We start from the raw sequence: 12,160 nt of genomic DNA, 5'->3' as shown, positions 1-12,160 counted from the left end.
GGCCTTATGTTTTAAGACAGGGGTTTCCCTCCACTAAACATGGAGGGCAACAATTGGTTAGACTGGCTGGCCAACAAACCCCTAGGATCCACCTGTCTCCACACCCACCCACTTGCACTAGGGCTTGAGTTACATGCAACTATGCCTAGCTTTCATGAGCATGCCAGGGATTGAACTCAGGTCTTCATGCTTGCACTTAAGTAAGCACTTTACCCATGGAGCCATCTCCCCATCCCAATCAGATCTCTTCTAACAGGGTGCATTTCATTTGGGAAATGGGTATGAATCTGTTTGTATCTAGGATTCCAAATGAAGCCACAGAAACCTATGTATTCAGAAGTGCCAGTATGTCAGGAGTACTTCTAGACAGAACTGAGGCTGGGTCAGCCGCTTCCCTCTATCTACCCAGTGATCCAAGATTTGAGTTGCTGGGCAATTCTGTAGAGGATCTGCCAGCTCCCGCATATGAGAGGGCCAGAAATGGGTAACTCGCCTCACCTGGGCTTGCTGTACAAGCTCCTTGTGGGTCCTGCTTGCCTCTATGGCCTGGCCTCACTCTGGGCAGCTGCAAAGGACATTCCACCTCTGACCCATGTAGAGGCTAGGCAAGCATGACAAGCCAAGACCATGGGAAGCTTAGGAAAAGGTGTTCAGTAAAGGTTCTGGATGGAGGAATGAGCGAATGGATGAATGGATGAATAAATGAAGGAGAGCCTAGGTTGCACAGACCTCAAGAATCACACACATTTTTTGGCCCAGCAACCCATGTGGTGGCCATGTAGGGAAGCCCATCCTGAGGGGAATCCAGGCCACAAGGCCCCTCCCTTGGAGAAGCTGCAGCCATCTGGTGGCCCTCTCTCAGACCTCAAGTCTCTGTTCTCCAGAAGACAGCGTCTGGCTGGTCCCTACTCTGCTCCTCTGTTCCCTAGGTCCCAGGCAGCTCCTGCTGACGCCATCCTCAGCAGGATCATCCTTTGCTCCCATCACCGAGCAGCCAGTTGAACACAGGTTCCTACCCTCTGTTCATTCTTCCAAGGCATCCCTACCCAGCTTTCACTGACAAAGGCCATGGGGCAGATCTGGTCACAGAACTGGTTTTCTAGGATACGCCCACACACTGACCATTCTTCCTTCTTTTCCTCTCAGCCGGACTGCCACCTGCACCTACATCTGCGCTGGGCAGACAACCCCTACGTGTCAGGCACCGTACACACCAAGGACACTGCCCCTGGCCTCATCATGGGTGCAGGTGCGTGGCTACCACAGCCTTTACAGCCTGAGGGAAGCTCCTATCTCATGGATAGGAATCTTCTCTCAGGAGGCAGGAGTGCCTTGGAAATCCTAATGGTGACTGTGGGATGGATGTACGGAGGGCTGGATAGATGAGTGGATGAGTGCATGGATGGATGGGCATATAGATGGGTGGGTAAATGTATGGGTGGGTTGATAAATGAGTGGATGGATGAATGAGTGGGTGGGGGAGTGGATAGGCAAGTAGATGGGTGAGTGGATGGATGGATGGATGGATGGATGGATTTATAGGTAGATGGGTAGTTGAATGGATGGGTGAATGGAGAGATGGGCAGGCATGTGGGTGATGGTCTATCCTGATGCAGCCATCTGGCTCATCAGAAAGCTCCTGTGCTCCAGGCTATGGTGGGATTCTGGGGAAACCACACCCAGTTTGTGAAGCCTTATGTGTCCCATGCTGTGAACCTACAGGGCTATGTTCCTCGCTTGAAGGCCCCATCCCTTCCATAGCAACCCGCATGAGGTAGCTGCTCTGGGTGGGGCTGGCCTGCATCTTGGATGGGATGCTGTCTACCTGGAAATGACCCAGACTAAGGCTCAGCCCCTGCTGCCTGTTACATCTCCCTCACATCACAACTGTCCCTTCCACAGGAACTGAATGTGCATCTGCTATGTGCTTACCTAAAGCCAGATTCATTCTGGTCTCCTGGGCACATGTCCCCAAATACACATACAGTCCTCTCATCTCTCAGGGACCACAAACCCACGCTGCTCCAGCTGGCTCGTGTCCTTCAGCCTGACCCTGGCCATCCTCACACATTTTACCCTCAAGTAGCACCTGTGGGCATTCTGAAGCACCTGAGCCTGTTCACCTTGGAGCTAAGGCTGGAGCCTCTTGCACTGGGCTCGGCTTGGTTGAGCTCTTTCTGCCTGTTGGGGACCAGCTCAAGCCCAGCAGCCACACCAGGGCCACCGTCTGAAAAGCAAGGCAGCCAGGGCCTGCTGTAGGTGTCTATGGTAGAAATACAGGCCTCAGCACAGTTTCCTTCTCTGGGGACCTTCAAACCTTGATCAAGGGATCTGCCTGGTCTTAGAACAACGCAGCCTTTTCTGTTGGGTCAGGTAACCTGGGCTCGCAGCTGGTGGAGTATAAAGAGGAGATGTACATCACATCTGACTGTGGGCACACCTGGCGGCAGGTAAGATAGCAAAAGTACCTGATGCTCTTCAGCCCTCTAGGACTCGATCTGTTCTGTGCCCCTCCTTCACAGGAGCTCTCTAGAGTCCTGAGAGAGGCATCTGCACCTGATTACCAGCTTCAGGGCTCCAGAAGCATCTGAGGCCTCTGCTGAGGGCTAGGACCTGTTGTGGGTGGGGCCAGTTGGGGGTGGGGCCAGTTGGGGGTGGGGCCATGAGCCCAATGCTTTGTGGCATCTGCTGGGTATTATACATCCTAGAAGCACTTCACAGACAGGTGTGTCCCTTGGGACATCTGGAAAAGGGGACTTAAGGCCACATAGACACCTCTTACTTGGCTTTGGGCTCCTCCAGGCCAAGAGGTAGAGACTGTGGACACATAAATGGAAGAAAATGTGGTAAGTGCAGGTTTAGGATCCTGGGGGAGAAAATTAGGAAAGCCTGTGGGAGCCATCTCTTCAACTGCAGGACCCTGTGCAGCTCTGACTCACAGCTTCACATGGATGTCCTAGCCACGGGTTAGAGGGATACTGGCCGCCATCAACTCTTAGCACAGGAAGAGTGAGGACACTGGACAAGAGGGCTGGCAAGCCCCACAGAGTCCATGACACATAGAAGCTGCAGATTTCTACCCCACACCCCCCAGGATGACCCTGCCCTGGGACGCAGACACTGGCTGCCTTCTCAGGTGTATGGGGTCCTAGCTGAGTTGGTCTGCCAACTAGAGAGGTGATCTGGCTGTAAGATGACCTGAGCATCAGAGCCCAATGGCTTTGCAGACAGTCCTCTTCCCAGGTCATCTCCCCAATGCCTGCCCATGCAGTCACATCCCCGGGAGGCATCAAACATTCATCCCTGTACACAGAGCTCACCTGCATTGAGGATGAAGGCTGCTGCTGTTTTAATAAGATGCATCAAGCAAGGCGTCTGCAAAGGGCAGGAGAGATTTATTGCATTAAATATGTCTATCCCGTCAAAGCCAGTGAAGCCGCTCTAAGGTTCTTAAAGGTCACTGTCTGTCCACCTTCACCAGTGGCGGCACTAGAGGACGTCCTCACTCAATAGACATTTGAGGGGTCACTTTTGTGAAGCAGTTTGCTTGGGTTTAATTTGGAGACCTCAGGACCAGTGTTACAGGGTAGGGTTCCCCTGCCAGAGGACAGCAGGGTTCACAGGTGAGATGCCTGATGGTGCAGCACCTGTGTGCATATGTGTGTCCATGCACATGCATATGTGTGTCAGGGAGGAACAGACGCATGTAGTGGTTATAGGCAGTTATAGTCAGGGGGAAGTTGAGGAGACAATTGAATTATCAAGGGCTCCAGATCAGTGGAGCACTTGGGGCTACTGTGGTGTTTCCTTCCTGGCCAGTGAGGCATTGACGGATAGAGATGGGCCAGAGGGCAGAGCATTCCTGGAGACATAAGCTTTAAGCCATGAGCTGCTAGCCAGGCCTGGTGGCACCCACCTGTAACCCCAGCATCTGGGAGGTGAAGAAAGGAGATTCTGGTGCAGGGTCAAGGCCCACCTGGTTTGCAGAGCAAGATCTTGTCTCAAAAACCTAAATATCAAAGACCACAAGCTCCCGGGAGTGACCAAGGACCTCACCAGCAACATTCTAAGACCCTGCTAGGACTCTGAGGGAACGAAGAAAGGCTGAGTCAGGCATGGGTCTGTATCCCCTTCCAGCTCTGCACCCCAGGGGCTGCTTAAGGTATCGAGAACCACAGTGTGGACACTGAGGCTTCCCCAGCCATTTCCCCAATATTGTCTCCAACCAACTTACTGTGAGCCAGCTTCCTGTCTGTAAGATGGCACTTGCCCAACCAGGATATCAGCAGATGGCTGTGGCCAACAGAGTTGTCCCTCCTAGGTGGCCCCTGTCAAGATACCTTTGCCTCCCCGCAAAACCCTTAGTGGTCATTCATTTATTTATCCTCAGAGCATCCATTCATTCATTCATCCATATGGTGGCCATTCATTCACGTATTCATCAACATGCCAGAGTCCCAGGCACCCAGCTCAGACAGACCTCCACTGAGATGGCCCCAGGGGACTCAATGTCACTGCCCTCCCAGTAGCTTCCTGACGGTAACAGAAGATGTCACATGTGGTTCAGTTAGGCTAGGACTACAGGAAGCCAGAGGTGGTCACATCCACTTAGATCAGAGGTATCAAGGAGCCATGATCTGTCCCTGCACCCCATGTTGGCCTGGGGTTCATCCTGAACTCGGCTCTGAGTACCCTGTGCGTCCCTCATTGCTGGGCCATTTGCTGACCTGGGTTCCCGTGGGCAGGATTCTGAGAGCTCATCCCACAGTTCCCTCCATCCCTCGGGGTAGATAAAATTGCCACCGTCCCCCAAATCCCACTCATTCCTCATGTGCTAAGTCAGGGGTGGGCCTGGGGGTGTTGATAGAGAGCTGGCATCCCCTCCTGACCAGGCTCCGCCAGCCCTGTTGCGATCTCACCTGAGAGTATGTATCACCCCCACAGGTCTTTGAGGAAGAACACCATGTCCTCTACCTGGACCACGGTGGTGTCATTGCCGCCATCAAGGATACCTCCATCCCCCTGAAGATCCTCAAGTGAGATCATGGGCAGAGGGCATTGAGCATTCCAGAACAATCCCCTAGGAGCCTGACACTGGGATGACCCACACCTCTCAACCCTTTTGAGGTGTCCCAGAGATGGACCCATATTACTCCAGGATGAACAGAGAATACGTAGCCTAGTCAGGGTAACATGGAGGGGCTGGGGAGTCCTGGGAGGCACCCTAAGTATCAACAAGAGCCTGTTGGTAGAGGATTGGGGCCAGGGTGACCAGACAAGGCAGCCAGTGGGTACCTAGGTAGGAGTGGGCTAAATTGAGGACAGGTTAACATTGGTATTTAGGAGGCAGAGTTGGGAAACTGCTGGTCAGCCACTGTCATTTTAATCTGAAAAAGAGTTGAATAGCCTGGGAGTTAACATCGCTGTAATATTGGTTGTGTCACTGACCCCAGGACCCTGAGCTGGGCTCAAGCCTTGTATATTATTACTGGAAGTTTCTAAGGCTCAGATGTCCCTGTTATTCATAGAGAACAGTGCCTGTGTGTTATCCTGACAATGTCTAGGGCAGCAGGCCATCACATTGCTAATTAGTCAGGGATGCTACCTGGTGCTGGCAGGCATCTGCTGTGGTCTCACTTGAGAGACAAAGGCTGTGGCCCAGCTGTGGCCTAGGTGTAGAGATGGTCCCGGAGCTGGTCTCTGTTGGATAAGAGTCAGGGGTACAGAGTCATAGAAAGGAGTAAGCTCATGCTGCTCTGTGAACACTGGTGGCCTTTCACAGGTTCAGCATGGACGAGGGCCACACTTGGAGCACACACAACTTCACCAGCACCTCCGTGTTCGTGGACGGGCTGCTGAGCGAGCCAGGGGACGAGACGCTGGTCATGACGTGAGTGTGTGTCAGGACGTGGGTGCAACAGGAAGGTAGGAGGAAGTCACAGGTCAGCACGACCCCTCCCTCCCCCCAGGCATGCTGGGTCTGGTCTCTGAGCTCTGAGGTGGCCTCAGACTGGGCCTCTGCTTCTTGTGTGCCTGACATCTCCCTGTCCCAGGCCAGCGACTTTTCCTCTCACCCTGGTCAGCAGGTGGGGGCTCTCCATCCCTGCCCAGGACACTGACTGACCAGGAGTGGAACAAAGCTTCATAGGCGTGTCCCTTACCAGTGCATGCTGTCACCTTTCTAGCTGACTGTAGTGAGGACAGTACTTTTCTTGGTTATATGGCACAGGTGAGGTCCTGAGGCCCAACAAGGGTGTGCAGCTGGAGCCTTATTTGATGCTGGCCCCAAGCAGTCAAGCCAGCCCCCATCCTGTAGACTGGGCGGGCAGACAGGGTGACCTCACACTCAACCTAGAGTGGGCATTGGCATCCTGGCAGGTATAACCTTGCTGCCTGTGGTGTGGGGGTGAAGGGCCAGCTGGGCTCTTAGCAGCTCACACCCCACCTTTGTCTTCTGTGAGCTCACTGGATGCTCCTACAGATGTACCTGTGGAGAAGCCCCGAGAGAACCTGACTATCTCCTCATCCCTACTTCATATTCCCCCTGTTGGAGGATCATGAGTCTCTCCATGTCCAGTGGGGTCACAGCTGTGAGTTTGAGCTCAGATGCATGCTTCAGGATCAGCTGTGTATGCCAGCCTGTCCTACAGAGCAGGAAGCACCGAGCACAGCAGAGATGTGAGGCTGGGCCACCAGGGTGGAGAGAAGTGTCCTTGTAGACCACCTAATGTTTAAAGTGCATGTATTGAGCACCTATTGTATGCTGACACTGAGGTCCCCAGAGAGCTAACTGTAAAACATACCATGGCCTGGCTTTAGGAGCCCATGAGGATGGACAAAGAAACCTGACCTTCCTATTTAGAGACTGCCATTGTATCTGCCAGGATGGATAGGGACTGCATAGGACCTCAGATTGAGTGGCATGTGGCTCTCGGGGCACCTGGTGATGAGCCCCAGCTAGGCCAGTGATGGGGACAGCCTCCTAGGAATGAATGGAAGATGGAGTAGGACAGAGGACAGGAAACACGCCTCACACCTTTTCAGGCCTGTGAGATGAGGGATCACAAAGCTGTGCATCCCTCCTGCCTGCCGGGACAGTGGCCTTGCTCCTCGCCCCTTCAAGAGCTTTGTACCAGTCTGGGCTCTGCCTTTTGTGTGGCCTTGATTGCCTGACCCTCCTGAGACTCCAAGGGGTGGGGTCCTTCAGTCTGTGTCACTAATGTGACCGGCTGGGTAGTACCTGGTAAGTGGTTGGAGCTCAATAGACAAGATTTCAGTGAAGCCACAACAGCTGACATATAGATGTCGAGGATACAGTGACAACCTCCACATGCCAGGAGCTAATGAGGGCTGTCAGAGATAGCCAGACTAAGTGACTCCTGCCAGGGCCCAGGGACTGTTGGCCACGGAGCATCTGCTGCCTGCACTGGCCAGTGACTGGCAGGAAGAAGTCTGGGGAGGGAACTTGACCTGCATGCTTCTCCTGACTCAGGGTTCCGAGGAGTACCCATAGAGTCCCATGAAGTGTCCATGGAGCATCCATGACCTCTACGGAACCCCACAGAGCATTTCAGTGCCCCATGGAGTGTCCACAGCTCCATGGAATCCCTGCAGAATGTCCATGACTGTGCCCCAGGAGCAGATGGGGCCCTTCCCCCATAGTCAGGCTGTAGGGAGAAAGCCCACTGTGGTGCTGGCCTCACAGTCTCCTTCCTGGGTGGCCAGGGGAAAGCCAGGGCAGACTTCATTGCAGGACAGAGGTGATGTGCGCATCCTGGAATAGCTGAGCACCAAGCATGGAAGGCTAAACTGGTCCAGACCTCCCTCTACCTGACTGCCCGGGGATAGCAGGTTGTTCTTGGTCAGGTTCTCCATGATGCCGTCATCTTCCAAGGCCTTGGGGAGGCTCATGCCCAGTCTGTGGGCCATCCCCTTGAAGGCTGTGGCTTGATGCAGGAAGGGAAGTCAGAGACATGGCAGTTGATGTTTGTCAAGAAAAACAGGCAAGGAAGTCTGACTCCCTGATCTGACTGCAGCCTGGGCTGCGGCAGACTCAGCCTGAGCCGTGGTCTTTTTGCAAGGAGGTTGGACAGTTTGCAGGGCGGAGCCCACGGTGCAAGAAGAGGAGCTGGCGAAAAGGTGACCACTCTGACAGGGCTCTCAGCGCTCCAGAAAGCCGGCATGGTTCCCAGGCCTCAGCTCCTGCAGCCTGGCCCCACCATGGGGACACTTTCCGCCCTGAGCACCTCCCCACCCCCTCCTCCTCTCACTTCATCTTGCAGTCTGCATTTTGTAGCTGCTTTGGGATATTAGTGCTTTGTGCAGCCAAGGCCCTCAGATCCGGGTCTGGTCCCAAATGCGGCTTTCATCCCTGCAGATGGCATTTCATCCGGGGAAAGCAGCAAAGTTCACAGGCACGTGCATTCCTGTTTTAAGTTTTTTAAAAGCTCCGTAAGGTTCCTACGGAGCCTTTCACAAAGCCGCATCTTCAAACAGCTTCCAATTTCAGTGGACACGGAGATCACTCGCACGCCTCGGAGGAGACACAGGCTGGCAGAATGAAAAGCTTTTCTGTGCGAGCCTAGAACAGGGCCCCGCCCATATGGCATCTTTATCCTCATCTACCCAAAGGTCACATCTAAGCTGACCACAGCCACCTTGTCAGGATGTTGTTCACCACACTGCCCACAGTTGCCTCCCCCAACACAGTACATGGTAAAGGGTTCCCCAGCCCTGGGCAGTACTGTGAGGTTCTCGGCCTGGCAGGGCTATAGGCCATACCTATGAAGGCACCAGCAGTCCACTCCACAGCATGGCCCACATTTCCTGCTCTCTCTCTCAAGCAGTCAGCAGCACTTTGGCCTCTCCTGCTAGGACCTTTCAACTAGATGAGAGATACTCACAGTGGGAGCTGAGGTCTGGGCTTTCTTCACAGACAAGAACTGAAACACACAGAGTGGATTAGCTAGACCAGCCTGCTTCTCTGTTTGAGCTCAGAATGCAGAGTACGGGATGTCCCCATATATAGGAGGCTGCATGGTTATCAAACTCAGGCTATTTGGTTATGGGTCCCAGGCCATAACCAAATGTGAGCTGCCAGCCCTAGGTACCAGTACTGGATAGCAATCCTGGATGGGTCCCTTCCTTAGTCTGTTTCCTCTCTGAAGTCTAGGGAGATCAGCATGCGTCCTTCACAGGATGTGATAAGCCTTAGAGGGGAGGACAGCAATGTGGGAACCCCCTCTCCAGCTGTCTGTCAAGGTGACGATGGGGCCATGACCAGAGGAATGCCCATCTGAATGGCAGGCGCCCCAAGACAAGGCCACCCATGGTTTGCAGAGAAGTTGGATGGGAGGAGAATCCAGTGTGGGATGCTGGTCTCAGCTCACCAAGCCAAGCATGCTTAGCCTCAATGCATCACTGTGTTTCCTGTATGTCTGGCCTCCCTCTGCCCCTCCTCTGCTCAGTAGGATGCACTGTGCTGTCACACCAACCCATTCATCCCACTGTCTAAGCCACACAATGACTAGTTATCTCTCTGGAGTGCCAGCTCTGCCTGGGCTAAACAGCTTGGAGCCCAATACCACATGGCAGACAGAGGGAGGCCAGCAGAAAGGCAGGGAGACACCAGATAACATTAGACATGGCTCTAGCCCACCCAGAGCAAGTACAAGGCCTGGCATGTGAGGCTATGGATGGGCCTGTGGCAGCCCAGAAGGCGGGGAGCCTGCCCACCTGAGAGCCTGCTCCTGTCAGGAAGGGGATTGCATGGGTCTGGTGGGTAACCTGAGCAAGCCACAGATAGCGGTCACCCTGAGGATGATAACATCAGGTCAGGTGCCGGTGGAGGTCACGCCACATCATTGAACCCTCTGGGGCAGGAGAGGTATCGCAGGTGGTGGCACAGGGGATCTGAGTGAGGGCATGTCTGCACACTAGGGATGGGTCAGTCTGAAGTGACCTTCCTTCTGTCTCCCCTCAGGGTCTTTGGCCACATCAGCTTCCGCTCTGACTGGGAGCTGGTCAAGGTGGACTTCCGGCCCTCCTTCCCCCGGCAGTGTGGCGAGAATGACTATAGCTCCTGGGACCTCACTGACCTCCAGGTGGGCCAGGCAACGTTCTTCCTCCATGGAATCCCATACATGTCAGGGATTGTCTGGGCCACCCTGGTGCCTGTGGCTGCTTGATCTGTGGCTCTTCGTGCCCCTAGGGCCTGCAGAGCCTGAGCCCCACCCTCAGCCAGAGAGTCTCCATGACATGATTTGGGACTTTTCTGCTCGTGGGGAAATGGGCAAAGACTATCCGACATCAGGGCCTGGGGGGCATCCTATGTCATAATCCATCATCAGTGTCTACCCTTCATGTTCGGGTTGAGCAGAACATGAGACCCCGCCCCCCACCTCAGCTCCTGGTGGTACAAGAGAGGCTGACACTTAGGGGTACCTGGGAGCTGTGAGCAGGCTGCTTGTGTACCACTAAATCAAGTAGGGGTTTGTAGCCAAGAAAGATCAGAAGCTGGAAGATTCCTAAGGGGAGACACCTGGGGCCGGGGGCTCTGACTGAGATGCTAGCTGAAGTCAGCGAGGGGCCAGATACCTGTGTAAGTGGAGATCCGACATCGGGAGTTCACACCTGGAGGATGGTCTCTGGCTCAGTGGCCCTCTGCAGAAACTGGTTTACGAGAAAGTACTCAGATGGGCTTAGAGAAGGTTCCAGAACCCGATTCACTGTGGCTACACAGAGTTCCCGCCAGTCCTTCCCCATCACTACAAAGGGCTCTGTTATTGGGATCCGGTCAGTGCTGCTGTGAGCACAGCCTGAGAATCTACTGTGTGTCCATATGAGCCCTCCAGGCATGGCTCATCCCCAGATGGTCACACATCTGGCCCCTGTAGGCCCAGCTGTTCTGTAACCACCAAGGGCCCAGCCATATGTCTTAAGATGAGGGAAGCTGGGCCAGTTGACTGACATGTCAAGTTCTTTTGGACCTCAGTTTCCCTGGTAGCTGTCACCATCCTCTGCTGGTTCCTCATCCTGGTGTTCTTGCTGCAGGGTGATGACTGCATCATGGGCCAGCAGAGAAGTTACCGGAAAAGGAAGTCCACATCCTGGTGTGTCAAGGGGAGGAGCTTCACGTCGGCACTCACGTCACGCGTGTGCAAGTGCCGGGACTCTGACTTCCTCTGGTGGGCACTGTCCCTCTCTCCTGGCTGTTCCGACATCTTTATATCATGATGACCTTGTCCCCAGAACCAGGGTGGAGGCCACATCATCCTTCAGGGCCTCGTCACAGACACACACGTCTACCTCTACCTTAGAGCATCATGGGAGCCAGCTACACTCACCTAGTCCCTCTCCTCCCTCTAGGAACATAATCCACTCAGAGGCCCATTGCCCTATGGGCAATGTAGTTCACAAAGCCTCTGCCCCCAGCCTGCCCCACCCTTTCTACCATGCACCCCACACTCAGGTCTCCATGTCCTTTCCAAGGCCACTGACCCTGGCTGTACAGCCACTCCTTGCTGCCCTCTATCTCCATGCATCCTTTGAGACGCTCACTTCCTCCAGAAAGCCCTCCAGGCTCCACTTCATTTTCATCCTCCTAATATGTTCCATCTGCTCTCCTCTGGGACAAACCTGTGGATCCACCCATGCCCCCACAGATGGACACATCTAGACCTGTGGTGTAGCTGTCCCCTCTAATCTCACCTTTTAACCCAGCTTTCCTTTCCCAGTGACTACGGGTTTGAGCGCTCATCTTTCTCCGAGTCCACTGCCAACAAGTGCTCCGCTAACTTCTGGTTCAACCCCTTGTCCCCTCCTGAAGACTGTGTCCTGGGCCAGACCTACACCAGTAGCCTTGGGTGAGTACACCAACCCAACTTCTGTGGGACTGAGACCCCAGAGCAGCCTCATCCTTCTCTGGTCCTTTCACGCCTGTACTGTGATGGCACCAGGGATGTTTCTGAAGCCTGGGGGACTCCACTCACACCAAACTTCTGGGTGGAAGCCTTGGTAGATCACTCTCCCATCTCCCACCCCCAGGTTTTCTTCTGCTGTAGTTAAATCTCAGCCACTGGCATATTCACCTGCTAGGCCTAAGCCCATTGAACACACAGTGAGTGTTTCTACAGTCTGCTATAGTGACCACAAACTCTGA

The 12,160-nt window shown here is 54.2% G+C and overlaps 1 protein-coding gene across 2 annotated transcripts in view; it reads left to right on the top strand.

Moving 5' to 3' along the window:
• Sorcs2 (sortilin related VPS10 domain containing receptor 2) overlaps nucleotides 1-12,160 on the top strand; it is a 379,471-nt gene that overhangs the window by 345,484 nt on the left and 21,827 nt on the right. For both annotated transcript variants that reach the window (XM_036200422.1, XM_036200421.1), the window contains exons 11-17: nucleotides 1,147-1,249; nucleotides 2,374-2,450; nucleotides 4,945-5,036; nucleotides 5,783-5,890; nucleotides 9,983-10,103; nucleotides 11,053-11,186; nucleotides 11,736-11,864. In XM_036200422.1, the coding sequence (XP_036056315.1) occupies nucleotides 1,147-1,249; nucleotides 2,374-2,450; nucleotides 4,945-5,036; nucleotides 5,783-5,890; nucleotides 9,983-10,103; nucleotides 11,053-11,186; nucleotides 11,736-11,864 (764 nt within the window). The remainder of the gene's footprint in view (nucleotides 1-1,146; nucleotides 1,250-2,373; nucleotides 2,451-4,944; nucleotides 5,037-5,782; nucleotides 5,891-9,982; nucleotides 10,104-11,052; nucleotides 11,187-11,735; nucleotides 11,865-12,160) is intronic.

This window comes from Onychomys torridus, chromosome 10, assembly GCF_903995425.1.
Source record: "Onychomys torridus chromosome 10, mOncTor1.1, whole genome shotgun sequence".
Lineage (NCBI taxonomy): Eukaryota > Metazoa > Chordata > Mammalia > Rodentia > Cricetidae > Onychomys > Onychomys torridus.
Note: the sequence above shows the minus strand (reverse complement) of the source record. Positions and strands in the feature narration are given on the sequence as shown.